We start from the raw sequence: 27,764 nt of genomic DNA on the forward strand, positions 1-27,764 counted from the left end.
TACTGAACAATGAAAGCACAGGAGCCTTCATCTAAGCTGCTTCTATAATTAGGAAATAAGTGCCTACTTACCCAAGGGGGAAAATGAGGATTCTTCTTTAGAAAACTAAACCAGAACAACCTCTAGATACTGACACTTGGAGGTTGCTCCAAGGAAAATGACAGCCTACCAAAGCACCTTTAGGTGAAGTCCACCAGGGGACAAGCAATCAGCTTTTTAGTGTCTCAGAAAAGCAGGAAAAATTTTTATGTCCAAAGATAAAGTGCTATGAAAAATAAGAAGAAAAGAAAAAGCTCTTGGAAAATAAATATTGTAATAGTAGAAATAAAGAATTCAGTAGAAAGAATTGAAAATAAGGCTGAGGAAATCTCTTAGAAAATAGAACAGAAAATTAGACAAGCAATCCAAGAGTCTTCCATCCAACAGAATAGGGATCAGCAAACTTTTTCTCCAAAGGGCCAGACAGTAAATAGTTTAGGCTTTGCAGGCCATATGGTCTCTTGTTGCAACCAAACAACTCTGCTGTTGTACTATGAAAGCAGCCAAAGACAGTACATAAACAAAAGGGGCAGACAGCAGGCAAGACGTGGCCTGTGAGCTATAGTTTGCTGACCCCTGCAATGAAAGAATTAAAAAAAAAAAGAGAGAATAAGAAAAAACACAGAGGAATAAATCATCAAATAAATTATTTAAGAAAATTCCCAGAACTAAAACGATGAGTTTTTAGATTGAAAGGGTCCAACACAAAGCACACCATATTATCAAACTTCAGAACACCAGGATAAACAGATCACATAAGTTCCCAAACAGAGAAAAAAATTGGTCTTATACAAAGATAAGGAAACTAGATGATATCTGCTTTTTTAAGAGCAACACTAAACTAGAAAGCCTAGAAAGCCTTCAATATTGAAAGAGAATTCTATACCTACTCAAAGTAGCAATCACATGTGAGGGGAGAATAAAGGTGTTTATCAGACACATAATAAATTAAAAATTTACCTCTAAGGTACACTTATTTGAGAGCTACTTAAAGATGTGTTCCAACAAAATAATAGAGTAAGCCCAAAATAAGGAAGACATGATAGCCAGGAAAAACAGGAACCCAACACAAGAGGAGCTGAGGGAAGTCCTAGAACAACAGCTGTGCAACAAGCCTAGAAAGTGAGTCCAGATTGGAATTGGAGGAAGAAGGGCTTCAGGAGGGAGTCTTTAGTATAAAGAATGGAAGTGATGTATTTGAACATATGAAAAATATTGACAGCATGTGGCAGAGATGTGGAGCACTTAAAAAAAAATTAACTAAAAATACACAAAAACCCAGGCAATATAAAAAAGTGAGAAAAGTATTAACTCCAAAAGAAGCAAAAGGACAGCTAACATCATACTTAACAGTAAAAAGATGAAACCATTTCCTCTAAGGTCAGGAACAAGACAAGGATGTTCACTCTTAGCACTTTTATTCAACATAGTATTGGAAGTCCTAGCCACAGCAACCAGACAAGAAAAAGAAATAAAAGGAATCCAAACTGAAAAGGAAAAAGTAAAACTGTCACTATTTGCAGGTGACATGATACTAAACATAGAAAATCCTAAACACGCCACCAGCAAACTACTAGAGCTCAATGAATTTGGTAAAGTTGCAGGATGCAAAATTAATATACAGAAATCTGTTGCATTTCTAAATACTAACAACAAACTATCAGAAAGAGAAATTAAGGAAACAATTCCACTCACCACTGCCTCGAAAAGAATAAAACACCTAGGGATAAACCTACCTAAGGTGGTAAAAGATCTGTACTCGGAAAACTATAAGATACTAATGAAAGAAATTGAAGATGATACAAACAGATGGAAAGATATACCACGTACATGGATTGGAAGAGTTAATATTGTTAAAATGACCATACTACCCAAGGCAATCTACAGATTCAGCGCAATCCCTATCAAGATACCAAGGGCATTTTTTGCAGTACTAGAACAAATAATTTTAAAATTTGTATGGAAACACAAAAGACCCCATATAGCCAAAACAATCTTGAGAAAGAACAGAGCTGGAGGAATCATGCTCCCTGACTTCAGGCTATACTCCAAAGCTACAGTAATCAAAACAGTATGGTACTGGCACAAAAACAGACATTTAGATCAATGGAACAGAGAGCCCAGAAATAAACCCACACACTCGTGGTCAATGAATCTACAACAATGGAGGCAAGAATATACAATGGAGAAAAACAGCCTCTTCAATAAATGGTGCTGGGAAAACTGGACAACTACATGTATAAGAATGACATCAGAACATTCTCTAACACCATATACAAAAATAAACTCAAAATGGATTAAAGACCTAAATGTAAGACCAGAAACCATAAAGCTCCTAGAAAAAAACACAGGCAGAACACTCTGACATAAATCGTAGCAATATTTTTTTGGATCTGTCTCCTAAAGAAAAGGAAATAAAAGCAAAAATAAACAAATGGGACCTAATTAAACTTAAAAGCTTTTGCACAGCAAAAGAAACCACTGGCAAAACGAAAAGACAACCTACTGAATGGGAGAAAATATTTGCTAATGATAGGACCAATAAGGAGTTTATATCCAAAATATGATAAGCAGCTCATACAACTCAGCATCAAAAAACCCCCAAACACCTCAATTAAAAAATGGGCAGAAGACCTAAATAGACATTTTTCCAAAGAAGACATACAGATGGCCAACAGGCACATGAAAAAATGCTAAACACTGTTAATCATCAGAGAAATGCAAACTAAAACTACAATGAGATATCATCTCACACCTGCCAGATGGCTATCATCAAAAAGACCACAAATAAATGCTGGTAAGGATGTGGGGAAAAGGGAACCCTCGTACACTGTTAGTGGGAATGTAAACTAGCATGGTCACTGTGGAAAACTGTACAGCCGTTTCTCAAAAATCTAAAAATAAAACTACCATATTACCCAGCAATTCCACTCCTGGGTATATGTCCAAAAAAACCCAAAAACACTAAGTCAGAAAGATACATGCACCTCAATGTTCATATCAGCATTATTTACAATAGCCAAGATATGGAAGCAACCTAAGTGTCCATCAACTGATGAATGGATAAAGAAGATGTGGTATACACAGACACACACACACACACACACACACACACAAACACACACTGGAATACTACTCAGCCATAAAAAAGAATGAAATTTTGCCATTTGCAACAACATGGATAGACTTAGAGGGTATAAGTGAAGTAAGTCAAAAGACAGAGAAAGACAAATACTGTATGATATCACTTATATGTAGAATCTAAAAAATAAAACAAACTAGTGAATATAATAAAAAGGAAACAGACTCACAGATATAGAGAACAAACTGATGGTTACCAGTAGGGAGAGGGAACGGTGGTAGAGCAAGATAGGGGTAGGGGACTAAGAGGTACAAACTGTTATGTATAAAATAAATAAGCTACAAGGATAAACATACAACACGAAATATAGCCAATATTTTATAATAACTATAAATGGAGTATAACCTTTAAAAATTGTGAATCACTATGTTGTACACTTATAACTCATATAATATTGTACATCAACTATATCTCAGTTAAAAACAAAAAACACTAAAGACATTTAAAAAGTCATTAGAGTGAAAGTGACATTTTAAAGGAAAAAAAGCAAAAGGCTGTAGTGTATGTCACTATTTGGCTTAGCAAGAAACAATACCTTTATAATCAAAATAATGAGATATTGATCACTAATTTAACCAGAAATTATAATATATGTAATTATAGGGGGAAAGGAATTAGGAGAGTAGGGTGGAAAGCTAGATCTGCATCTCCTATAGCAAGAAGAGACTATGCCTAAACCTGATTAATTAAGAAATACCAGTCTACACATGGTATTTAGGAATAAAGAGCTAAATACCAGGGAAAATGGCCAAAAGGATTAAAAGTAGTTTCCTAAAAGTAGGACGTGGAGATGGAGAAGGGTAGGGTTCTATAAGGCTTTTAATTTTACTTGGCTGTTAACTATGTAAATATATGACTTTCAAAAATTAATTTAAAATAATTAAAATTTATTACAAAGCCAATAACTAGCAAAAAATGTTTGCAACACTATATTATTACAACAATCTTATACACAGAAGACCAATATCTTAAAATTATAAGGAACTCTGACAAAAGACAACAACATAATATAATATATGCAAGAGACATGAACAGGCAATTCACACAAAAAACATTACTATCCAAGGTGCATATAAAAAACTTTCACCCTTCAAAGCAATAAAAGAAAAAATTCAGATTAAAACGACAAAGCAGTGTTATTTTAACCTACTAATTAGCAAAAATTTGAGGAATGAGTAATACTAGTGTTTTAAAATGCATTCATTGTGAAAGTGTAAGTTGATATATCATTTCTGGAGAAAATTTTGGTGATATGAATCAAAATCTTAAAAATATGTATGACATCTAATTCAATAATTCCTGCTAAAAATGCATCCTTAAGGAAATAGTTACAAATACATATAAAAGGATTCAGCTACAAGGGTATTTATTTTAGCAAAATCTCCTTAAGACTCTCTTTTTCGGGCTTCCCTGGTGGCGCAGTGGTTGAGAATCTGCCTGCCAATGCAGGGGACATGGGTTCGAGCCCTGGTCTGGGAAGATCCCACATGCCGCGGAGCAACCAGGCCCGTGAGCCACAACTGCTGAGCCTGCGCGTCTGGAGCCTGTGCTCCACAACAAGAGAGGCTGCAATAGTGAGATGCCCGCGCACCGTGATGAAGAGTGGCCCCTGCTTGCCACAACTAGAGAAAGCCCTCGCACAGAAACGAAGACCCAACACAGCCAAAAATAATAAATAAATAAATAAATAAATTTATTAAAAAAAGAAAAAAAAAGACTGTCTTTTTCATACTGATTTACCTGAAACAATAAAATAGCCTTACCTGAACTGTACGTCCTGCATTGATATGCTCTTCATGCAACTTGTCCCAGATTCTGCACCTCTGATACTATACGAAAGAAAGGGGAAAGGTACTGAATTTTTTTTTTATCACTAAGTGATTATTCCCAATTTACCTCAAAAATCCCCACTCACCCACCCAAACTTAAACATACCAGCTAAAAAAGTTACTGACTTAGTAGTGGAAATTAACTGTCCAAAGACCATACAAGTAAGTAGGAAGTTTTCAAAAACATTACACACAAAATTCTGGTAAATGGTAAAAACAAACAAAAATCACTAAATACTCTTTATTTTACTGAAAAAGATTATGTATTTTGTCTATAATGCACACTCTTTGGAGGTGAAAAAAATGAGAATGTAAAAGAGTGTGAAAAATGAAAAGACTAACAGCATTCATCAGATATTCTTACTATATATGAAGACTCTGAAATGTCTGTTAATGATAGAGTCAAGTACTGAAAACTAAAATGTGATTTGAGAAAAAGTAACATGGATACTGCAGACTAGAAAGTATATAAAAATGAGAATGAACATTTAATATATGTCTTAATTTTTACCAAGGTAATGTTTAGTTTTCAGAGTTCACCCAAGAAACTTAATGAGCATGATAATGGAAAATTTTTCATTTGACAGGAAAATGTGATAACATTATGACGGAATACTTGTATAAAATATAAACAACACCAAATGTCACATATTATTTTTGGTTGAAATAAAAAACCCAAATAATTAAGATGTTAGCAGATGTGAATAATGACATTAAACACATTTTTGGTATAACCCACACACACACACTACTTTGAAAGCACAGAAACATGAAATGCCCCATATACACATGGAAGGAAAAACAGATTATAAAAGTAGAGCACTAAAATTTTTTCTAGGGTATTTTTATATTCCTTATTCTGCATATTCTTTAAATTTAGTAGTGAATAATGCAGCAAAAAACTCTTTTGATACTCCTGAATTTTTGTTTTTTTATATCATCTAAGAACTAAACAATAGCCATTAAGCTTAAAAATAACTAGACTATGGAGAACAGTATGGAGGTTCCTTAAAAAACTAAAAATAGAACTACCATACGACCGAGCAATCCCACTACTGGGCATATACCCTGAGAAAACCATAATTCAAAAAGACACATACACCCCAATGTTCACTGCAGCACTATTTACAATAGCCAGGACATGGAAGCAACCTAAATGTCCATCAACAGATGAATGGATAAAGAACACGTGGTACATATATACAATGGAATATTACTCAGCCATAAAAAGGAATGAAATTGGGTCATTTGTAGAGATGTAGATGGACCTAGAGACTACATCTACAGAGTGAAGTAAGTCAGAAAAAGAAAAACAAATATTGTATATTAATGCATATATGTGGAATCTAGAAAAATGGTATAGATGATCTTATTTGCAAAGCAGAAATAGAGACACAGATGTACAGAACAAACATGGACACCAAGGGGGAAGGAGGGTGGTGGGATGAATTGGGAGATTGGGATTGACATATATATGCTATTGAAACTATGTATAAAACAGATAACTAATGAAAATCTACTGTATAGCACAAGGAACTCTACTCAGTGCTCTGTGTGGTGACCTAAATGGGAAGGAAATCAAAAAAGAGCAGATATATGTGTACGTATAGCTGATTCACTTTGCTGTACAGTAGAAACTGACACAACATTGTAAAGCAACTATACTCCAATAAAAATTAATAAAGAAATAGACTATATTGAGAATATATTTACCAAACATAAACTTAAAACCACTACGCAATCAACTAAATTTAAAACCACTATCAAACTACTTTTGCTTCTAAGAAAAATTTAATTGATGCCATCAGACCCAGTATAAATGCTCCTTTAGTGTTATGATATTAACAAAAAGAAAAGAATGTAAGCCAAAGATACATGTCTGAAAATAAGCCACTTTAAAATTACTTAATACTAATCTGTCATGATATTTTAAGAAAAATTAATGTTAAGGAAACAATTGAAAATCCAGAGAGGTCAGGGTTGCAAGAATCGTGGAGCAGAGTATCAGAGAGGAAAAAGCTGCATGTGAGGAGATAACTGAAATGAGAGGACTATACTGAAACAGAGCTCCACAGATCCACAGGGTTTTCCTTTTGAGTCTTCAGCTGAGTACAGATCAGCACACGCAAATAAGCAAACAACCTGAAGTCAGAAAAAGAACCACTGGAAAAGACCAGGTAGACTAATTCCCCAAAATCACACAAGGCCAGAAACAGTTCATGTGACCACAAGTCAGACTGGAAAAATCTCTCAACACACTAGACATCAGGTGGAGTACTCCAAAGCACTGTCCTACATGGGGAAAAATTAGGCCTGGAATAAAGGCTATTCTGATCCTATGCAAGCTTAAAAGAGCCTCAAAAGGATCAAACTGTTCCCAAATAAATGTGTCTCAGAATAAATAAAGCTCAACAGTACTCAAAAGTAATTTTAAAATATTCAGTATCCAACAAGTTCAGAATGTCTGGCATCCAATAAACAATTAACATGCACGCAAAAAAGCAGGAAAATATGATCTGCAATGAGAAAAACCAATCAATAGAAACAGATTCAGATATGATAGAGATAATGGAATAGACAAGGATATTAAAAATTATTATGATATATTCCATGTTGTTAAGAAAGAAGAAAACATGAGCATATTGAGATATGGAAGATATTTTTAAAAATTCAATTCCTAAAATTAAAAAAGGTATCTGAAATGAAAAATGCAATGGATGGGTTTAATTGAAGCTAAGACAATGCAAAGAAAAGACTAGTAAATTTAAAGATATAAAGTAGAATCAATCCAAAATGAAACACAGAGAGAAAAAAAGATGGACAATAAATGAATAGAGTATCAATGAGTTGCAGGCCAACTGAAAGCAACATTTTATGTATGCAATTGGGCTCCTTGAAGGAGAGAAAAAAATTTTGAAAAACTAATGAGACAGTGACTGAGATGGTGGAGGAGGAAGACCCTGAGCTCACCTCCTCCCATAGGTGCACCGAAATTACAACTAATTTCAGAGCAATTATGGATGAGAATGACTTAAAGACTAGCAGAAGAGATTTTCCACAACTAAAGATATAAAGAAGGAACCATACAGTTTATGGTCAAAAGGTGCAAACTTCCAGTCATAAGATAAATAAGTACTAGGGATGTAATGTATGCCATGATTAATATATATAATTAACACTGCTGTATGTTATATATGAAAGTTGTTAAGAAAGTAAATCCTAATTTAAATCTCATGACAAGAGAAAAAAATGTTTTTCTTTTATTTTGTATCTATATGAGATGATGGACCTTCACTATTTTATTGTGATAATCATTTCATGATGTATGTAAGTCAAATCATTATATTGTACACCTTAAACTTACACAGTGCTGTATGTCAGTTATATCCCAGTAAGGAAGAAAAAAAAGAAAAATGAGTGGCCAAAGCTTTTCCAAATCTGGTAAAAATTATAAACCCACAGATCCAAGAAACTCAAGGAATACCATAAGTAAGAAAAATGAACAAAACTAAACTAATGCACATCATAATAAAACTACTTACAATAAGTGATAGAAAAATCTTAAAAACAGAAAGAGGAAAAAAAGATATGTGAAGTACAGAGCAACACAGATAAGAATGACAGAAGACTTCTTGTGAGAAACAATGCAAGCCAGAAAACACCAGAGCAACATCTTGAAAGTACTGAAACAATCTAAAACTCAACCTAGAATTATATACACAGGGAAAGTATTTTTTAAAAGTGAAGGCAAAATAAACATTTCTTTTTCAAACACAAAAAAGCAAGCAGAATTCATTACCAGCAAACCTGTACTACAAGAAATGTTAAAGGAAGTCCTTCAGGTTGATGGGACTACAAAAAAGTTTTTTGTCTACAAAAAAGTGACAGCACTGAAAAATGGTAAATATATAAATATAAAATATACTTTTTATTATTTTAAAAATCTCTTTGAAAGATGACACTGCTTAAAACAAAAATAACAATATTACATAAAAGTAAAATATATTACAATAATACTACAAAACCCTGAGAGAGGAAATCGAAGTGTACTGTTATAAGGTCATTCATTCATTCATTTATTTATTTATTTATTTATGACTGCATTAGGTCTTTGTTGCTGCATGCGGGCTTTCTCTAGTTGAGGTGAGCGGGGGCTACTCTTCTTTGCAGTGCGCAGGCTTCTCACTGCGATGGCTTCTCTTGTTGCGGAGCATGGGCTCCAGGCATGTGGGCTTCAGTAGCTGTGGCACGTGAGCTCAGTAGTTGTGGCTCACAGGCTGTAGAGCATAGGCTCAGTAGTTGTGGCGCATGGGTTTAGCTGCTCCGCAGCATGTGGGATCTTCCCAGACCAGGGCTCGAACCCGTGTCCCCTGCATTGGCAGGCAGATTCTTAACCACTGCGCCACCAGGGAAGTCCAAGGTTCTTATAATATACGTGAAGTGATATATATATATATATATATATATATATATATATATATATATATATATGTATGTATATGTATGTATATGTATGTATATATATGTATATATGAAAACACATTACTTGAAGGTAGACTGTCATAAGTTAAAGATGAATACTCTCAACTGTAAAGCGACCATTAAAAATAAAAATAAAAAAACAAAGAGGTATAATTAATAAGCCAACAAAAGAAAAAATGGAATCTTAAAAAATATGCAATTAATCCAAAAGGGAGTAAAAGATGAAAAAAGGGGACAAAGAAGAGATGGGACAAACAGACAAAAAGAGCAAGATGGTAGATTTAAAGACAACCATTTGATAAACATCTGTTCATTATAAAAATTCTCAGCAAACTTAAAAAAGTTAACATTAGAGGTATCTACAAAAACCCTACAGTCAACATCATGCTTAGTGGTGAAAGACCATTCCCTAATATTGGGAACAAGGTAAGGATGTCTGATCTTGCCATTCCTATTCAATATTGCATTGGAGGCCCTAGTCAGCACAATAAGGTAAGAAAGGAAGTGAGGGGAGAAAGGGAAGAAGGGAAGGAGGGAAGGAGGGAAGGAGGGAAGGAAGGGAGGGAGAAGGGGAAGGGAAAGAGAGGAAACAGAAGAAAGAGAGGAAAGAAAGAAAGTAAGAAGGAGAGGAAGGAAGAAAGGAAGTGGGCAGACAGGCAAAGACTGGAAAGGAAGAAATAAAACAGTTTGTCTTCACATGATTGTCTACAAAGAAAATATCAAAGACTAGATTCAAAGAGACTGAAGAGCAATGACGGGGAGATTATCTGTCAAGAGACTGGGTAAAACAGCTTGTCTTTGCCAAGGGCTTCTCCTTAGGGCTTCTCTCTAAAGGGTTTTTAAAGGTAATGGCAGCTTTGCAAGGAAATATTTTCTAGATGATGTTGGATTTATACTTTTCCTTTATCTTCACAGAGTGGGCAGAAGGATTTGTCTCAGCACTACTTGCTCTTGAGTGGCTTCCAGGCCATTAAACTCTGCCCCAACATTTCAAGGCAGATGGAACTCAGAATGACATCCCCAAAGTACATTGGATTCTGCTCTTTCCTCCACTGGATACTGCAACTTCTGATAAATACCTTTAATTGCTATGAATAAACAGGATGAAGAAAGAGGAAAAACAACTACAGAAAAAATTCATAGATACTGTTTTTCAGTCATTTCAGAAAGATGTATTGTCTCACTACATGCATTCATGTTGTTCTTCATTGATATGTTATGGCCCCATGGTCTACCAGTGGCGCCATGGTTCTCCTCTGGCACAGGCATAAGCAGAGAATCCAATATTCACAGAAACAGCCTTTCCCCTAGACTTTCCCATGAAACGAAAGCACATTCTTAACCTGGTGAGACAAAAGCCGTGTTCACCATTCTCATCCTGGTGAATACGTTGTCTCCTTTTACCCACTCTTCTATTTTATCTTTTTGGAGAACCCTGATTATAAACCCACACCATGGTGCAATGAACGCCTCTGCACAGGTGTTTTCAGGCTTCCAACATTCATCCCTTTGTGCTCTTTGGCAGTGACACCCAGGTCTCAGTTTTGCTTTGCCTGCTGGGCAAAGAGAACAAATATTTTAAGAGTGGTTCCTGGACTAAAAGTTCTCTCTAGAACACCCCACCATTTATTTAGTCAACTTTATATATTTGTAGCCTCACATTTTATGCCATTTCATCTTCCAGAATATTTTGATTCAAAATTGAATAACAATAATAATTCTGCTTCATATTGCTTAGAGTATAAAATCATGAAAGCTACTCATAATTATTAAAAATAATTTTCTAAAATTATATAATGTTATTCACTAGAGGTTCAGGGAATCTGATGATGATATAACATAGAGAATGTTCAGAATTTAGGAGTTTAAGGTATAAAAGCACTTTAATTTAAACTTTATGCTGACACCTAAAAGATTTATTTGAAGTTACAAAGCATAGTAGGGAAAAAAGAGGTTTCAATTGGAGAGAAAAAGACCTGGGAATGCTCTGAGGTGTAAAGTCACATGTGGAATCCAAAGGACTGAAGTAAGATCAATGTCACATGTGGAATCCAAAGGACTGAAGTAAGATCAATGTGTTTGTGGTATAATGTATGATGGGAAGAGTGATGAGAAAAGAAGCAGGAAAAGTAGAGGAATGCTCCTTCTGCCAGGTATCAGAGGGTACCTCAGTGATCAGAATGATCAGGACTTTTCGTAGGGAAGATGATGGTTTTGTGGGGGATTAATCAGGTGGGATAACAATCAGTATTGTAGATGATAAAAAGTGTAAGTATTCAATTCAAATAAATTTACTTTATTAAACTCAACAAAAGAGAAAATATCAAAGACTCTAAAAGTAAAGCTACATAATATTAATAGATGGCCCAATGATTATAAGCCATAAACTTAGGATTACTCATGTAATGAAGATGAATAATAATATCTACCTTATAGTGTAGCTAATGTAAGGCACCTTACTGTGCCTACCATGTATAAAAAATATAAAACCCAAAACAAACACAAAGGGTCTCAGGAATGCTGTGAATCTCCTAATGATTACAAACAATTAACTGACAGCACCAATGTTGACTGCCCGGGAATGATAACTTACTTAAAAGTAACTCATTTCCAAGTATCAACCTTGCATTCAAGGGTTCTTCACATAATATCTCAATCCTCAGAATAACTCTATGAGAAAGATTTTAATGTTACCTTTACAACTCTCTAAAAATCACTCATGGGGTGGTGAACCTTAAGGTCTACTGCAGAGTGCTGTGTGAGGATGGTGCATTTATATCTGACCCAGGATGGAATCAACCAGGGCATGTTCCATAGAACATTACTAAGTTGGGATCTGAACAAAAAAACAAAGTTTGAAAGGTGAACAAATGGAGTGGATGTTGCTAATAGATGTAGGAAAGCCAAAGTATTCAACTCTATTTTTTTTTTTTACATCTTCCTTCTTCATTGAGGAAAATGATCATAAAATAGAACTGTCTGCAATAAACATGACTAAGAGGAAAATGAAAACCAAGAAAGAGTAAGAACAAACTTAGAACACACTATGTTTCAAGCACAACATTAGAAGATTAATATATTTAGCAGCATAGTGATCTCAAGAAAGTAATTTAACCACTCCAAGTCTGCTTCCCCACCTAAAAAAGGAAGACAATAATAAGGGTAACCCATAGGGATGTTGTGAGGATTAAATGATATATATAAAAACCTTACACAGCACTCAACAGATAAACACAACAGCTACCATCGTTACTATTATTATTATTTGCTCACTTGTCAAGTAAGTTGTAGAAGAGATTAGTGTCTTGGATGAAGACTGAATAGATGACCTTATGTCTTATAATAATAAAATTCTAAGAAAAATAAGGAATAAAATAGGTCAGACTTTCTATGCTTGCTACACAATGTTAAACCTAAATTAGGTTACACTATTAAAGGCTATTATTCCAAACACTTGGAGAGGAGAAAAAACTTTAAATGATTTAATATGTTTGGGGGGGGAAAATTACATGAAATAACCCCTTAAAATTTAGTTAAGTTGGGACCACTGACAAACATTTCTAAAATGCAGTTTTTACAAAATGTCATTTTTTGTATTGTCTATTTGCACAGCAACACTACAGAGATAGGTTAAAGCAGTGCTATGACTTGAAGCAATTAGGATGCTTTTGGTTGCAAATAACCGAAAACTCAAAGTTAAAAAAATGGCTTTAATAATAAAGATATTTATTATCTCACATAAGCAGCACCCTAGAAGCGGGATGATAAATTCAAGGGTAGTTTAGTTCAGAAGCTTACAAGGTTGTCAAGCACCCAAGTTCTATCTGCTTTACTACCTTCAACAGAGAGTTTCATTTTCAGACTTGTCCCCTCTTGGCTATAGTTCCAGACACAACAGGCAGACATTAAGACCAGTAGGACTGTTTCCTCCCATGTATATCTTTGTAACTGTAGGAAAGTCTTTTCCAGAAGTTCCATATCCCAAACAGGCTTTCCCTCAAGTCTCATTAGCCAGAACTACAGGATATGTCTCTTGTTCGTTGCTAACCAAACACTGACAACAATGGAAATACCACCATTAGACCCATTATCATTCACCACCTGTGCTGAGGCTTTCCTATCCTGTAACACAGGAGAAAGCAAACTGAATCAGGAGTCTATCAGAAAAAAAGAATGAGGGGGAAAATGTGATTGTAAGATTGAAATAAACATTCTCAGACTAAAAAGAGAAATGGGAAAGGTTTTTGTTGTAACCACAAGTTAAGAAAACAAATAAATGAAACCAAATCAATAAATAACAAATCAATAAGGCTGCTTATATCTGATTTTGTACCACATAGTTCAGGCTTCATACTGCCTGAACAGTCCTGAACACTCATTTTCACACCTAATTATATGTTGCCCCATCATATCCTATCTTATTTCCTTAACTGGACTGTAAACTTCTTGCAGATTAGAAAACTAATTTTTTACATAATTTTCAATGCTAACAATATAAGAAACAGCAAACACCAACACTTATGAAAAGCTAACATATATTTATATCCTGTAATAACTTCCCTTCTCATTAAACCTGGCAGACTGAACACAAACATTCATCTCTGTTCTTTTCCAAAATTCAACTAAAATGACAGTAAAGAACTTTAAAAGGTATAAATTCACAAGAATAATGAGAATACAACAGAAGATATCAATGGACAAGAAATTTTAACAAAATTTTGGAAGCTGGAAAGACTATGGACATGTTGCAGCTGAACTTAGCAGAGCAGAGAAAGCTGAAACCTAGGGCTGCATGCAGAAGGGGTGGATGGTGGGGGAGAAAAGCAGTGAGAAGCAAACCAATGCACAGCACTACTCCAGAAAGACTCAGTAACCAGAGGTACCAGCTACCAGGTAACCAGGAGGATGTGTATGGTGGGGTTAAAAACAGAAGGATTAGTTGAAAGTTTATGTAAGGAATAGGTAGTCTATCAGATGTCCTCTCCATAGGCCCAAGCAACTGGACTGCCTCTATCATCACAGAAGACAACACTCCAGGGGAGTATATGGTGGTTGCCCATCAAAATAGATCCTCCTCTGTTCACCTCTCCAGGTAATAAGGTCCCTACTACTGCCCTGCTACCCATTCTCCCTCTCTCTCTCTCTCTGCTACCCACTCTCTCTCTCTCTCTCTCTCTCTCTCTCTCTCACACACACACACACACACACCCCTTCCAATTAGCACTCTTAAATATCGACAGCTAGCCAAGGAAAGCCTAAAATACTGTAGACTGACACAAAGAAAGGAAGGAAGGAGGGGAGGAAGAAAGGGAGGGAGGAGGGAGGAAGAAAAGGAGAGAGGGAAAGAGAGAGAAGAATACATTTAAGAAAAGGAAAAAAGAGAAGAGAAGGAAGGAGGAAAGAAGGGGAAGGAAGGAAGAGAGGGAGGGAGGGAGGGAGGGAGGTGAGGAAGAAAGGGAGGGAGGAGGGAGGAAGAAAAGGAGAGAGGGAAAGAGAGAGAAGAATACATTTAAGAAAAGGAAAAAAGAGAAGAGAAGGAAGGAGGAAAGAAGGGGAAGGAAGGAAGAGAGGGAGGGAGGGAGGGAGGGAGGGAGGAAGGAAGGAAGGGGGAAAGAAAGAAGAGGGAAGAAGGAAGGGGGGGAGGAAGGAAGGAAGGAAACACAGAAAAGGAAACAGAAGAAAACTTTAAAAAATATAATAATAATACCACCATAAAGAGACTGTATGATACTGCATCCATAAAACAAGAACAGGAGGATTCTCTTTAAAAGAAAAAAAAGAGAGAATTGGGAGAAAAAAGAACATATTCAGAAAAAATAGGATTCTGGTTCTTTCATCTTAGTTGGAATGTGGATGCGATAGCTAGAGCTGGAGCTGCTGTTTTACATGTAAGACAGAAACAAGTTGAGGATTGGAAAGCAAGATAAAAACAGCCTGAGTCTTTAATGACTGTTGAGCTGCCACTGGAGCCCTAGACCACCTCCAAAACTATGAGAGATTAAAAATGAAAGCAAAACCAAAAAACCTCTATCTCATCTAATAAGCTATTTTTAGGTTTTCTGCCACTTGCATTTTAACCGTATACTAACTAATACAGTACATGTTACACAGTAAGTTTTCCCCCAAAGCCCTATAAAATGAAACAAAGAAAATTATGTTCCAAGCTTATGATACTGTTCCTATTAACTATGCTTAAGTCTATTTTACATTAGCCAAGAAAGCTGAATGCTAACACTTCAAATTTCAGGATTACATTCTAATCAAGTCTATCATGTGTAATAAAACGTAATGCTGAAGGACCTATGGAATATAGTCCCAGGTGTCCACAGCACACTACTCTCATTGTTTTCAGATGTTGCAGAATCACTCCACTAAGGCTTACTTTCAATTTCCCTTCAGTCTGCCTTTCTTCTTTTAAATTCATATTGGATGACTGATGGCTAACATAATAAATATTTTATCTTTCTACACCCTTCCCCCAGGAAAAACATGCCTTTTTGAAAATGAGGCACTGTTAGACACCTAGAGTCTAAACTTAGTTCTTAACTCTTTTGTCCACAGTGAACACTGTGGCTTTTAAATGTTTTTATATTGCCATAAACTATCTATTAAAATATGCTATTCAATCTTACATAGATAAAAAAATTACTTTCATAACTAAACTAGAAAACCAAGAGATAGAATGATCAAGATTATGGAATAAAACATAGCTCAGTATGAGTTTAACTGCTTAGCTTCAGACAGCATCACCTGTATTGTAAATTATAATTATTCAGATATTGTCTAAAATTTTAATAAGTAAAAATTTCAGAAAATGCTGAAGGAAAAATGTTCCGGCAGAAAAAGATCTATATAACTCTGGAATAATCTTCTTCTGAATTCTGACGCAGCTAATTAAATCAGTAATAGACCTGTTTCTATCCCCACAACTTTCTCCCAGGGTTCTGGCCTTTCCATTGATGACTGGGTGGTACATGTGGCTAGGATCTGAGGGTAATGAAAGCAAGCACATTCATATAGAATAAATACAAGGAAAGGGAAATTTGCCAAAGGGAAAATGCCAAAGGTAAAATAGGACAATAAAAGAAACAGTCTTAATAGACCACAGTCCACCTATTTATTCCTTTCAGAATCAATTCACTTGCCAAATTCTTACCATCTTTGTAACTGAGCACTTCAACATAAGCTCAGGACTTTGACACACACATTATCAAACACAGGTATGATCAATCTGAAGTAAACAACTCCATTTCTATACTGTTACAGTGCTAAAAGAACAAGCCCTCCTTATTAATCAAAGCATGGAACACTTTGTTTCTGCTCATGACAAGAATAACCAGTTTAGCAGACAACTCCTCCATCCTTAAAAGTCATAGCACTTATTGCTTATGGATAAAGAAGAAAGAAGTTAACAGATGACTAAATATTAATCTTGAATTCTATTCATATTTGCATTGAAATTTTCATCTTATTTTTCTTGGCACTTATTTTCTATACTGTTACAAAAGACTTAAGTACTAGGAAGACAGCTGGTATCTATGAGAGAAAAAGTTGACACTCTTCTTACTTGTATAAGGTATGCAGTTGAGGGTGTTAAATATTATTTATACTCAAAGGCTTAATGACCACTTCCACCCTCCCCCCGCCCCCCAAGAAAAATTAATGGAGGGCCACACAGCTTAAAATTTATACTGGGGGAGGTTCTTCTGAAGGATCAAATACCACTGACCTATCCCACAGCAAATAAGACAAGGTAACCTGCCAAATCAATGCTCAGTACTCAGTAAACTTGACGTTCCCATAAATGCCACAACCACTCCATCAGACCCTAGCCAGACCAGGTTCTATGAAACCACCACAGTCCCTGAAACTGGTTCTTCCTTCTGTCTATCTCTTAAACTGACCTCTAGCTAATATTTCTCAACTTTGGGCTTTCCTCAAAGGGAAGCAGTGAAGTTGGGAAACTCCCTCATATCAAACAGTGATTTTACCTCTTTAATCTACTTGCACCTGAAAGGACAGGAACACACACTCACAGTTCAGAAAACTTGCCATGGGGTGAATGAAATTAAGGGAAGCCCTTTAGCCGAAGTCTACCACCTTCACATTATAGTCAACTATCAAACAGTTTGTATTTTAATTATTAACTGCTCAATTCATCACTGTGTATAACTAAAAAGGCATTGATTCTATTCTTATATCCCTTCCTAAAAAAGGAATAATGTGAGAGGGGTATTTGTAGAACAGAAAACCCAGATGAAAAAATGAATAATGTTTTTAAATCGACAGGAGCTAGATGTTTTAGCGAAGACTCTTATCTAATAGTCTCAATGCAGGTGAAATGCACAACAAATATAAATCAGAATATGTAACTGTTTCTTGTGGTAAAAAAAGAAAAAAATGGAAAAAAAGAAAGAAATAAAAAAACTCACCTTCTCAATATTTATCTGGTGCTTTCTTAACCTCTCCAGGTCTGTTGGGATTACTATCTTAGTAAATTTCTGAATAGCTGGTTCAAGACGGCGTAATTTCACTTTTTCTTCATCTTCAGACATCCTAAAAAAATGTTGTATCTCTTCTACTTGCAACATCTACCTTCTCCACTCATGTAGAAAAACCTAAAAGGGAAATATTTATTTAAGAATTTTAAAAATCAATTTCCATTATTTTTAAAAGCCAACAATTAGGGAATTTTATAATATATTCTAAATACATACTCAACTTAATGCTGAACTTCAGTGACTGGTTTTTTAAACAAAACTTTTATTTTAAAATCTTTTTCTCTCTACAAAGGTAATGTACATTCACTTTAGAATGATTAGAAAATAGGAAAAAGAGAATAAAATAAAATCAACAATCATCTCCTCACCTATAGTTAACTACTCTTTCCATTTTTCCCCCTCCCGCCCCCCTACTTCCATTTTGATGCATGTCTTTCCAGGTCTTTTTAATATAAGGATATATATATGTATGCATATATTTAAATAACTTTTTTCAAAAAACCAGAAGTATACTGTTCAAGTCTTTATCTCCCAATGTACCTTGGACAGTGAATAATGTTTTCTAAAAAGGTGTCAAATGGCAAAATTGGAAGAAAAAATTTCATTCTTAACATTTCTGCTGTAAAAACTCCATTTCTAATATAACATATGTAATTATATACTTCAAATATATTATAAAATGCAACTCTTCTCATTGATGTCCTTTAAATTGCGTCTTCCCTTTCTTACAAAGTGATTATCATTGTCTACAATCAGTACAAGTAACCAGTGACAGAGCTGGAATAAGAACCCAGTATTCCTGAGAGTGCGATCAAATGTTCTTTCTAATTCACCAGTAGTTTTTTTTTTTTTAGCAGTGTTCCAGAGAGTCCAGGGTTACGTCTTTGGGGTCAGGGTAGGTGATGGTAAAGGTTGTCAAGTGGACAGGCTCCAGGACCCCACACCTGCTTCAGCTGGAGAAAATTTACTTATATCTATTTCATAAATTTGAACTTATTAGATTTTCTGTAAATAAAGGGCTCCACTGCTTAAGCAAGCTTGAAAACCACTGTTGTACATCATGTTTTCATGCCACCTAATTAGCCATAACCTCTCCCATATTAAAAATAAATGAGTTGACTCTGTTAATTCCATTGGGTTATGGTATCTTAGACTGGGGTCCATAGAGGTAGGGGTTTGGGACTTGAGGAGTTCCTGAATGTTTACAAAAAATTATGAATATATTTTTGAATTATTTCAGAAGACAGAGTCCATTGCTTTCATGAAATTATCAAAAAGCTCTATCACTCCAGAATCATTAAGAACTATTATTCTAAATAATGTTGTTTCTCTCTTTCACAACTGAAAATCTTGAAGTGTTGGTTATACAGATTCTCTCATCTACCAGTAACTTGGTCTTTACAGTTAATCTAAGCTTGAAAGCAAAAAAGGAAAATCTCCAGACACCAAAAATAAAGAGTCTAACAGCTACAGTACTTAGTGGGAATTAGAGATGCATGGGGAAGTTCACTGCCAAAAGATTGGTCCACAGCCCCAACAAAATGGGAAATTTTACAGCTAAGGGACTAGAGATAATAAAGTAACCTAAAAATAAAATTAAAATAGGTACATTTTAAGATAAAGATATAAAGAAAGAAACAGAATCTTAAAAAAATTAGATAATATTATGAAACAGTAACAAGCCAATCTGAAAATAAACCAAGTAAAAATTCTACAAATAAAAACCTCCAAAGATGCATTAAACAGTAAATTTTGTTTACTGAAAAGACAATTATTGATTGGAAGCTATCAGTATGAACACAGAGGAATAAGGACACATAAAAAGAAGATAAGCAACATTAAGGGTAAAATGACAAGCTCAAAAACAAGTAGGAGTCCCATAAGGAAAGAATAAATAAAGTGGCAAAAAGTCACTATTCAAAGAGAATATGCTGAGAATTAAGATGTAAAACCTCAAACTGAAAATGCACATAAACATTAAGTAGCATAAATAAAAAACAAATTTACCTAAACACATGGAAGGGAAATTTCAGAACATTAAGGACAAAGAAAAAACATCTTAAAAAGCAAACCAGAGATAAAAGACAGATAAACTAAAACAACAAAAGCAGTAAACTTTTCATCAAAGCAACATATCAAAAGATAGGAATATCTTCAAAGTGCTGAGTTGGTATATACCCAGGTTAATTATTATCCAGAAGTGAAGGTAAAATAATCATTTTCAGACATACAAAGACTGAGTTTATTACCAAGCCCTTCATTAAAAGAACTACTAAAAGGCATGCTTTAACAAAAAAGAAAATAAACCCAAAGGAAAGGAATGGCAAGGAGCAAAAAAATATAATAAAGTATACTGTTACTGGGTGAATAAAGGAAGCAGTGAATAAAAGAATAAAAGATTTATTTTGAATAACCTGATCAAATATAATAAAAATGTCTCCATGTAAATTATTATTTTTCTATAATGTATTTTTTATAGCAGCACGGTATCACATTGTACAGATGTTCGATAATTTAATCATCTAATGTTGGCCACTCAGGATGTTTCCAATTTTCCACTATTATAAACTAAACCACAGTGTAATTACTCTTCTTTCACACAAATCCATACTACCATCTATGATTATTTCTTTAAATACCTGGAAATAGAATTAATAGATACACACATTTTTTAAGGCTTCTGATACTAAATGTCCCAAAAAAGGCTGTGCCTATTTACATTCCCACTAGCAACATATCAAAATGTCCATTTATCTGGATTAAAGACTTAACCGTGAGACCCGAAGCCATAAAACTCCTAGAAGAAAACATAGGCAGTATACTCTTTGACACTGGTCTTAGCAATATGTTTTTGGATGTCTCCTCAGGCAAGGGCAACAAAAGCAAACAAAGAAATAGGGCTACATCAAAATAAAAAGCTTTCTCAGTGAAGGAACCCATCAACAAAACAAAAACGTAACCTACTAAATGAGAAAAGATATTTGGAAATGATATATCTGATAAGGCATTACTATCCAAAATATACAAAGAATTCACACAACTCAATATCAAAAAAATAAACAATCCAATCAAAAACTGGGTAGAGGATCTGAACAGACATTTTTCCAGGAAAGACATACAGATGGGAAACAGACACATGAAAAGATGATCAACATCTCTAATCATCAGGAAAATGCAAATCAAAACCACAATGAGCTATCACCTCACACCTGTCAGAATGGCTATCATCAAAAAGACAAGAAATTTCAAGTGTTGGTTGTTGGCAAGGATGTGGAGAAAAGGGAACCCACATGCATGTGGTGGGAATGTAAACTGGTGCAACGACTATGGAAAACAGTATGGAGGTTCCTCAAAAAATTAAAAACAGAACTATCATATGATCCACCAATTCTAGGTATTTATCTGAAGAAAATGAAAACACTAACAGAAAAGATATATACACCCCTATGTTCATAGAGCATTATTCACATTAGCAAGATATGGAAGCAACCATTAAGTGCTCAAAGATAGATGAATGGCTAAAGAAGATGTGATACATATACATATACACACACACACACACACACACACACAATGGACTATTACTCAGCCATAAACAAGAATGAAATCTTGCCATTTGCAACATGGATGGACCTAGAGGGTATTATGCTAAGTGAAATAAGCCAAAGAAAGACAAATGCCGTATGATTTCATGTACACGTGGAATTTAAAAAACAAAACAGAACAGAAACAGATACAGAGAATAATCTGGTGGTCACCAGAACGGAGGCAGCCTGGTGAGTGAAATGCGTGAAGGGGAGTAAGGAGTGCAAATTTCCAGTTATAAAATAAACAAGTCACAGGGATGTAAGGTACAGCATAGGGAATATAGTCGATAATATTGTAATGACTTTGTAGGATGATAGATGGTTACTAGACATCATGGTGATAAATTCATAATGTATAAAAATGTCAAATCATTATGCTGTATACTGGAAATAAATACAGTATTGTATGTCAACTATACTTCAATTTAAAAAACTTTAAAATGTCCATTTATCCGTACTCCAACCAATACCTGATATTATCATTCTTCTTAAGACATTCAACTGGTGACAAAAATGGTATCTCATTATTGTCTTATTTTGCATTCTTTAAATTACTAATGAGATTGATTTATTCTCTATTTGCATTTCTTCTTTCATCAATTGCCTGCTCATGCTACAGGGACTGTCTTTCTCTTATTATATTAACATATAATAGTCTCATAAATTATCAATATTTCCCTAACACTAATGTTCCCAGTTTATCACATTGCCTCTTGTGTTTTCTTCCACTATGCAGATTATATAAGAAGCTATCTTTATATCTATTACTATTCCTATCAAAATGTTTTTTGACATACCTGGTATTCAACAGATGCTAATGGAACTAAAACACTTCTTCACATGTCTCTTCTACACTATGTCTAATCCTATCACTCTAGTCAAACAGCACAATATGCATAGCACATTACAAGTGTCTTATTTGGCCTGCGTTTAGACTCTTTCCCCTCTCCAATTTTTCCCCATAGTTTACCACCAATGAATATATATCTAAAACACCAAAGGCAACATGCTCCTCCTCTGAATAAAGACTTCTAAGAGTTCCCTATTATCTGAACAAGAAAATAAAATGTTCGTAAGTAATCCACCCAATCTACTGAAATATCATCACCCAATCTCTACTTTTGGCTTTGCAAGGTGCTCCCTCTGTCTAGATGCTCTTTTATATCCCATCTGCCTCTCAACTTTGTGTATCATTTGAGATACAACTCAAATGATTCTGCCTTCTCTTCCACTAATCAGTTTACGGTGTACTTGACAAACCCCAATTATTGACTATTGGCTTGTTTTCACTGCTCCCCTATGCTATGATGATAGCTCTCTTTTTTGAATTCAAAAAGTAATATTTCCAGGTCAGAGTGCATGACTCTGCCCCTCAGCTTTTTGTGCTCAAGGAATAACCTGCTGCCTCACAAGGGCCATCTCTCGGGGAAGACATTCTGGCCCAAGACCCGCCCAAGAGGCTTTTCCAACTCTTGGTCTCCTTCTAGAGAGTATTTTTTTTTCTCTCCACCATTTCCATTTCTATAAAGTTACAATAAAATACCCATATAAAACTAAGAAGGGAACATAGCATTCAAATAGTTGCATAAAGTATGATGTTACTGAAACAAAGTCATCCAACAGTGCCTCTGATCACAAAATAGCTCAAATAATGTTTATAAGCTATTAAGGGAAGGTCTTAATTCAATATAGAAATTGTGGTTTAAAAGTGTGATTAAATAATGAATTGAAAATGTATTTCAGCATTTCTTGATTTTTAAGTCAGAAAACTGGGAAATATTTCTGATATAATTCAAACATAGGATTAAAAAATACATTTACATTAACATCACAGGTATTTAAAATATGCCTATGAAAAAACAAGAGAAAACACACAAAAATGCCTAATTTCTCAAACTTCTGTAAAGTTGTTGTATTACTTTCAACTTTATTTTTCAAGTGTAATGGAATATTTGGGGTGACAGAATTGTTTGTATCATGACAATGGTGGTGGATAAACAATTATATGCATTTATCAAAATTCACAGAACTGTACACCACAAAAGGTGAATTTTTGTATATTAAAAAACAAAAACAACGAGATGTGGGGGAACCCAAAATGAAATACAAACTATAAAAAATAAAATTAACTGTATTACAAATGAACAACATAACCACAATGAAAGAAGTAGGGGAAGAAAATAACTAATCTAGGTAACTTTGGAAAATAGATGCTGGATACTCGATACTAGTGTCTAGATATAGGATCCTAGATACTAAACTGGATACTACAAGGCTAAAGACAAAAAGAATTACACACAACTATACTGTACTCTAGTTAGTAAATTTGTTTCTCATAGGACTATGGGTTAGAAATCCTGAAATTACTTTATGTGTATACTAGGACTGAACAAATAAGGAAATATTTTGTAGAACACAAAAGCCAGATTTCTCACTGTTGAAGAAAGAAGTTACAAGTAAAAGGCAAGACTAGAATGAACCCTGTGGTACTGTATTAGAAACAGAAGTATCAGAATAAACTTTAGAAAAAAAAAATATATATATACAGACATATATCTAAAATACATGTGTGTGTATATATATATATACAGATAAACACAAAAATAAATATAAATCTTGGTAGATGCATGAATATACACATATGTGTGCCTGTATCTCCATGAAATATATGGATTTGCAGTTGACCCTTGAACAATATGGATTTGAACTGCGAGGGTCCATTTACAGTGGATTGTTTTCAATAAATACGATTTTTTCAATAAATACTACATGATCCACAGTTAGTTGAATCCGTGGATATGGAACCGCAGATACAAAGGGCCAACTATGGGACCTAAGTGGCTTCGGATTTTGCTATCCACTGCAGGTCCTAGAACCATTCTCTGTGGATACCAAGGGACGACTGTATATACAGCTAGAAATATATACATACATACACACACACACACACACACACACACGCTTCTAAGATGTCTTCTGCCAGGCACTGGAAGTGATGATAACCCAGTAGCAATGAGCACACCTAGCGCCTAGATCCTTGGTGTTTAAATACTACTCTCCAAACAAAGAAGGCAGGGGTCTTTGGGGAAATGGTGGATTCCCGTGCAGGGAAAACACAAGAGAAGCTTGGAGCATCTTAGGGTGCCAAGAAGCAATGAAGTTCTCAAAAAAGGAGGAGAGCCTATAAAAAGGGCACAGGAAGCAACTTGAAAAAACTTGAAATGGACGAAGCTGGAACAATTTGAGACATAAAACAAATAACGAAAGTGTAGGAAAATAATCAATAGAAAAATAAATGAGTCCATACAGATACAAAAAATTAACAATAAATAAATAAATGGGATGAAGATGCAGCTCTTCCTTACAGAAAAACTCCAATTAATAAATTACGAAGGGGCTTCCCTGGTGGCGCAGTGGTTGAGAATCTGCCTGCCAATGCAGGGGACACGGGTTCGAGCCCTGGTCTGGGAAGATCCCACATGCCGCGGAGCAACTAGGCCCGTGAGCCACAACTACGGAGCCGGCGCGTCTGGAGCCTGTGCTCCGCAACAAGAGACGCCGCGACAGTGAGAGGCCCGCGCACCGCGATGAAGAGTGGCCCCCACTCGCCGCAACTAGAGAAAGCCCTCGCACAGAAACGAAGACCCAACACAGCCAAAAAAAATAAAAATAAATTAATAAAAAAATAAATAAATAAATAACGAAGGAATGAGGGAAACAGAAAACCACCATTAGAACATTACAGTTATAATTACTGAAGGCAAGATCATCAATGGATGCTAAAATCAACAAATTAAAGTTTGAGGAGAAACAGGATATTTGCATTGTTTAAAAGTAGTTCTCCCCCAAGATACTGATTAATTACAAAGGGAAAAAGTTACTTTACATTAGAGAATCCCAGCAGATACCACCTTAACCAAGTGATCAAGAGCAATATCAAATGCAGTGTGTCATATCATGTACCCCTCATATGATGAACTACTGAGAAGGGCATATACACTTCTGTGGTATCAACAAAAGTACACAACCTTAATCTAATCTTGAGAAAACATCAGACAAAACCCAACTGAAGGACACTCTACAAAATAACTAACCAGGACTCTTCAAAAGTGTAACGGTCATGAAAGACAGGAAAAGACTTAGACGTTGTCACAGATTGGAGAAGACTAAGGAGCCATGCCAACTAAATGCAATGTGGGATCTTAGATTGGATCGTGGAACAGAAAAAGGACTTTAGTATAAAAAATGATGAAATCTGAAGAAAGTTGGTGATTTAGTTAACAGCGTTGTACTGAAGTTAATTTCTTACTTTTGATAATTGTATTATAGTTATGTAAGATGTTAACATTAAAGGAAATTGTAGAGAACTCTGTATTACTTTTGTAACTTTTCTGTAATTGTAAAATATTTCAAAATAAAAAGTCTCTTAAAACAATGTGTAAACTGATGTTTCCCGTAAGACAGGTCAAATATTTTGAGGTCAAAGAACTGCAATCATATTCACTGCACTAACACTTGGGGTGGGCGGGGGCGGGGGCCAGGTGCTTTACAAACTACCTTTAGTGCTTACAACTATTACCAGCTGAGTACCACACTACTCACGTTTCCAATAAGGAAAAAGTACTGGGAGGTTAACCAAATTACTTAAAGTTATTTGTAAGTGAAAAGCCCCATTTCTTAGGAAAAGTCCAATATCACTGGCAACGCCCCTTTCCAAAAAAGTTATGAACACCTTCCCACATTTCCCCACACCTGGGGCACCGAATTCCCTCAGGCACGTCGCCCCGTGTTTCTCATTGGGGGAAGGGGTACTGAATTTGGAAAGAAAAGTCAAGGCCCTCGGACCTACCTACCGTACGGTCTGCTCTCTGAGCCTCCGATTCCGAATTGTAAAAAGGGGAGACAGACGTGGGGCCTTCTGCGAACCACCCTCCCCGGTATGGCTGACAGGAGGCTCCCCCCTCGCGCCCCAGGACCTCCCCTCAACACCCTCGAGCCTCGAGTCATTCCTCGCAGCGTCACCCACCGCGCACCTGGGCCACATAAACCAAACGCCGCCTCCCCCCACCCCCGCCCCCGAATGGGTGCGCGGGCCCCTCTCCGGACCGAGACGCCGGCGACCCTGATGACCTAGGACCCACAGTGCGTCACACGCAGGGCAGACGAAGTAAACTTTTCCACCCCGAGACCCCGGGAGGCCGTCAAGCTCGCCCGGTCGGCCGCCTCCCTATACCCGCTTCGAAAGCACCTCCAAAACCGAAACCACCACTTCTTCAAGCCGAGAGGAGCTCCCACAGCTTTCGCACTTCCAACCTGATGCCCTGCTTCCTGCGGGGCGCCCCTCCCGCGCGCTGGGCTGGCACCAGGCCCACGACGCGGGCCAGGGCCTTACGCCCCCAGGGGGCCTATCGCTATCCCCCTTACCTCCCGCCGGGGCGTTCGAGGCCGGTGGGTACGCACGGCGCAGGCGCAGGCGCGGGCGCGACGGGACAGGGCGTCGCGATAGGCGGGCTGGGCTGCGCCACGCCCCCTCCCGCCCAGTCCCGGCCTCGAGGGGTGTGGCTGGCGCCCCTGTGTGTACAGACACGGTTGCCGCTCTGGACAGTCTTACTAAGTGGTCTTGATTTATGTTGTGGGGTTGTAACAAGGGAGCCAAGAGGAAGGAGACGCACAGATGCTCTTTGAGTCTGTCTGTTCGTTGTGTTTTAAGTGTGAGACAATTCACATCTGTATAGCCCTCTACATTTTGCAACTTTTTTCTGTCCATTTTCCTCTGTTCTTCTAGGAATTTTATTGGTGGGCTGGCCGGGTGTTCTTACCTCTTTACACTGGTAGAAACTGAAGCTCACAGAGGTTGTGCCTTCTCCATCTACACCCCCGTCTGAGGTAGACGGCACAAGCCTTAACTGTAACAGGCACAGAAACTGAAACTCAGACAAGTTGTGCTTTTTCCCAAAAACGGGTTGAACCAGTGTCAACCCAGTGCCAGTGTCCTTTTCCCAATTTTATAGATAATGACGCTAAGGCTCAACAAAGAGTTCTAGTGACTCACTAGCAGTTCAGCCATGTAGTGACACAGTTGGAACTTCAACTGGGTTTCCTAATTCCCTTTTCAAGTTCTTCCAGCTATACCAGCTGATACCAATGAACAAGCAGTTGGTTGGCTTTGAAGCCCTGTCCAGGT

The 27,764-nt window shown here is 36.3% G+C and overlaps 1 protein-coding gene across 7 annotated transcripts in view; it reads right to left on the reverse strand.

Moving 5' to 3' along the window:
- Positions 1-27,048, reverse strand: part of STX17 (syntaxin 17) — a 101,619-nt gene extending 74,571 nt beyond the window's left edge. The window contains exons 1-3 of one of the 7 annotated variants that reach the window (XM_068552540.1): positions 27,005-27,048; positions 17,925-18,110; positions 4,945-5,010 (exon numbers count right to left, since the gene is read on the reverse strand). In XM_068552540.1, the coding sequence (XP_068408641.1) occupies positions 4,945-5,010; positions 17,925-18,083 (225 nt within the window). In that variant the 5' untranslated portion in view covers positions 18,084-18,110; positions 27,005-27,048. The other 6 variants (XM_068552545.1, XM_068552541.1, XM_068552542.1 and 3 more) reach the window with 6 other exon arrangements.
- Positions 27,049-27,764: the final 716 nt, after the last annotated feature.

This window comes from Eschrichtius robustus, chromosome 10, assembly GCF_028021215.1.
Source record: "Eschrichtius robustus isolate mEscRob2 chromosome 10, mEscRob2.pri, whole genome shotgun sequence".
Lineage (NCBI taxonomy): Eukaryota > Metazoa > Chordata > Mammalia > Artiodactyla > Eschrichtiidae > Eschrichtius > Eschrichtius robustus.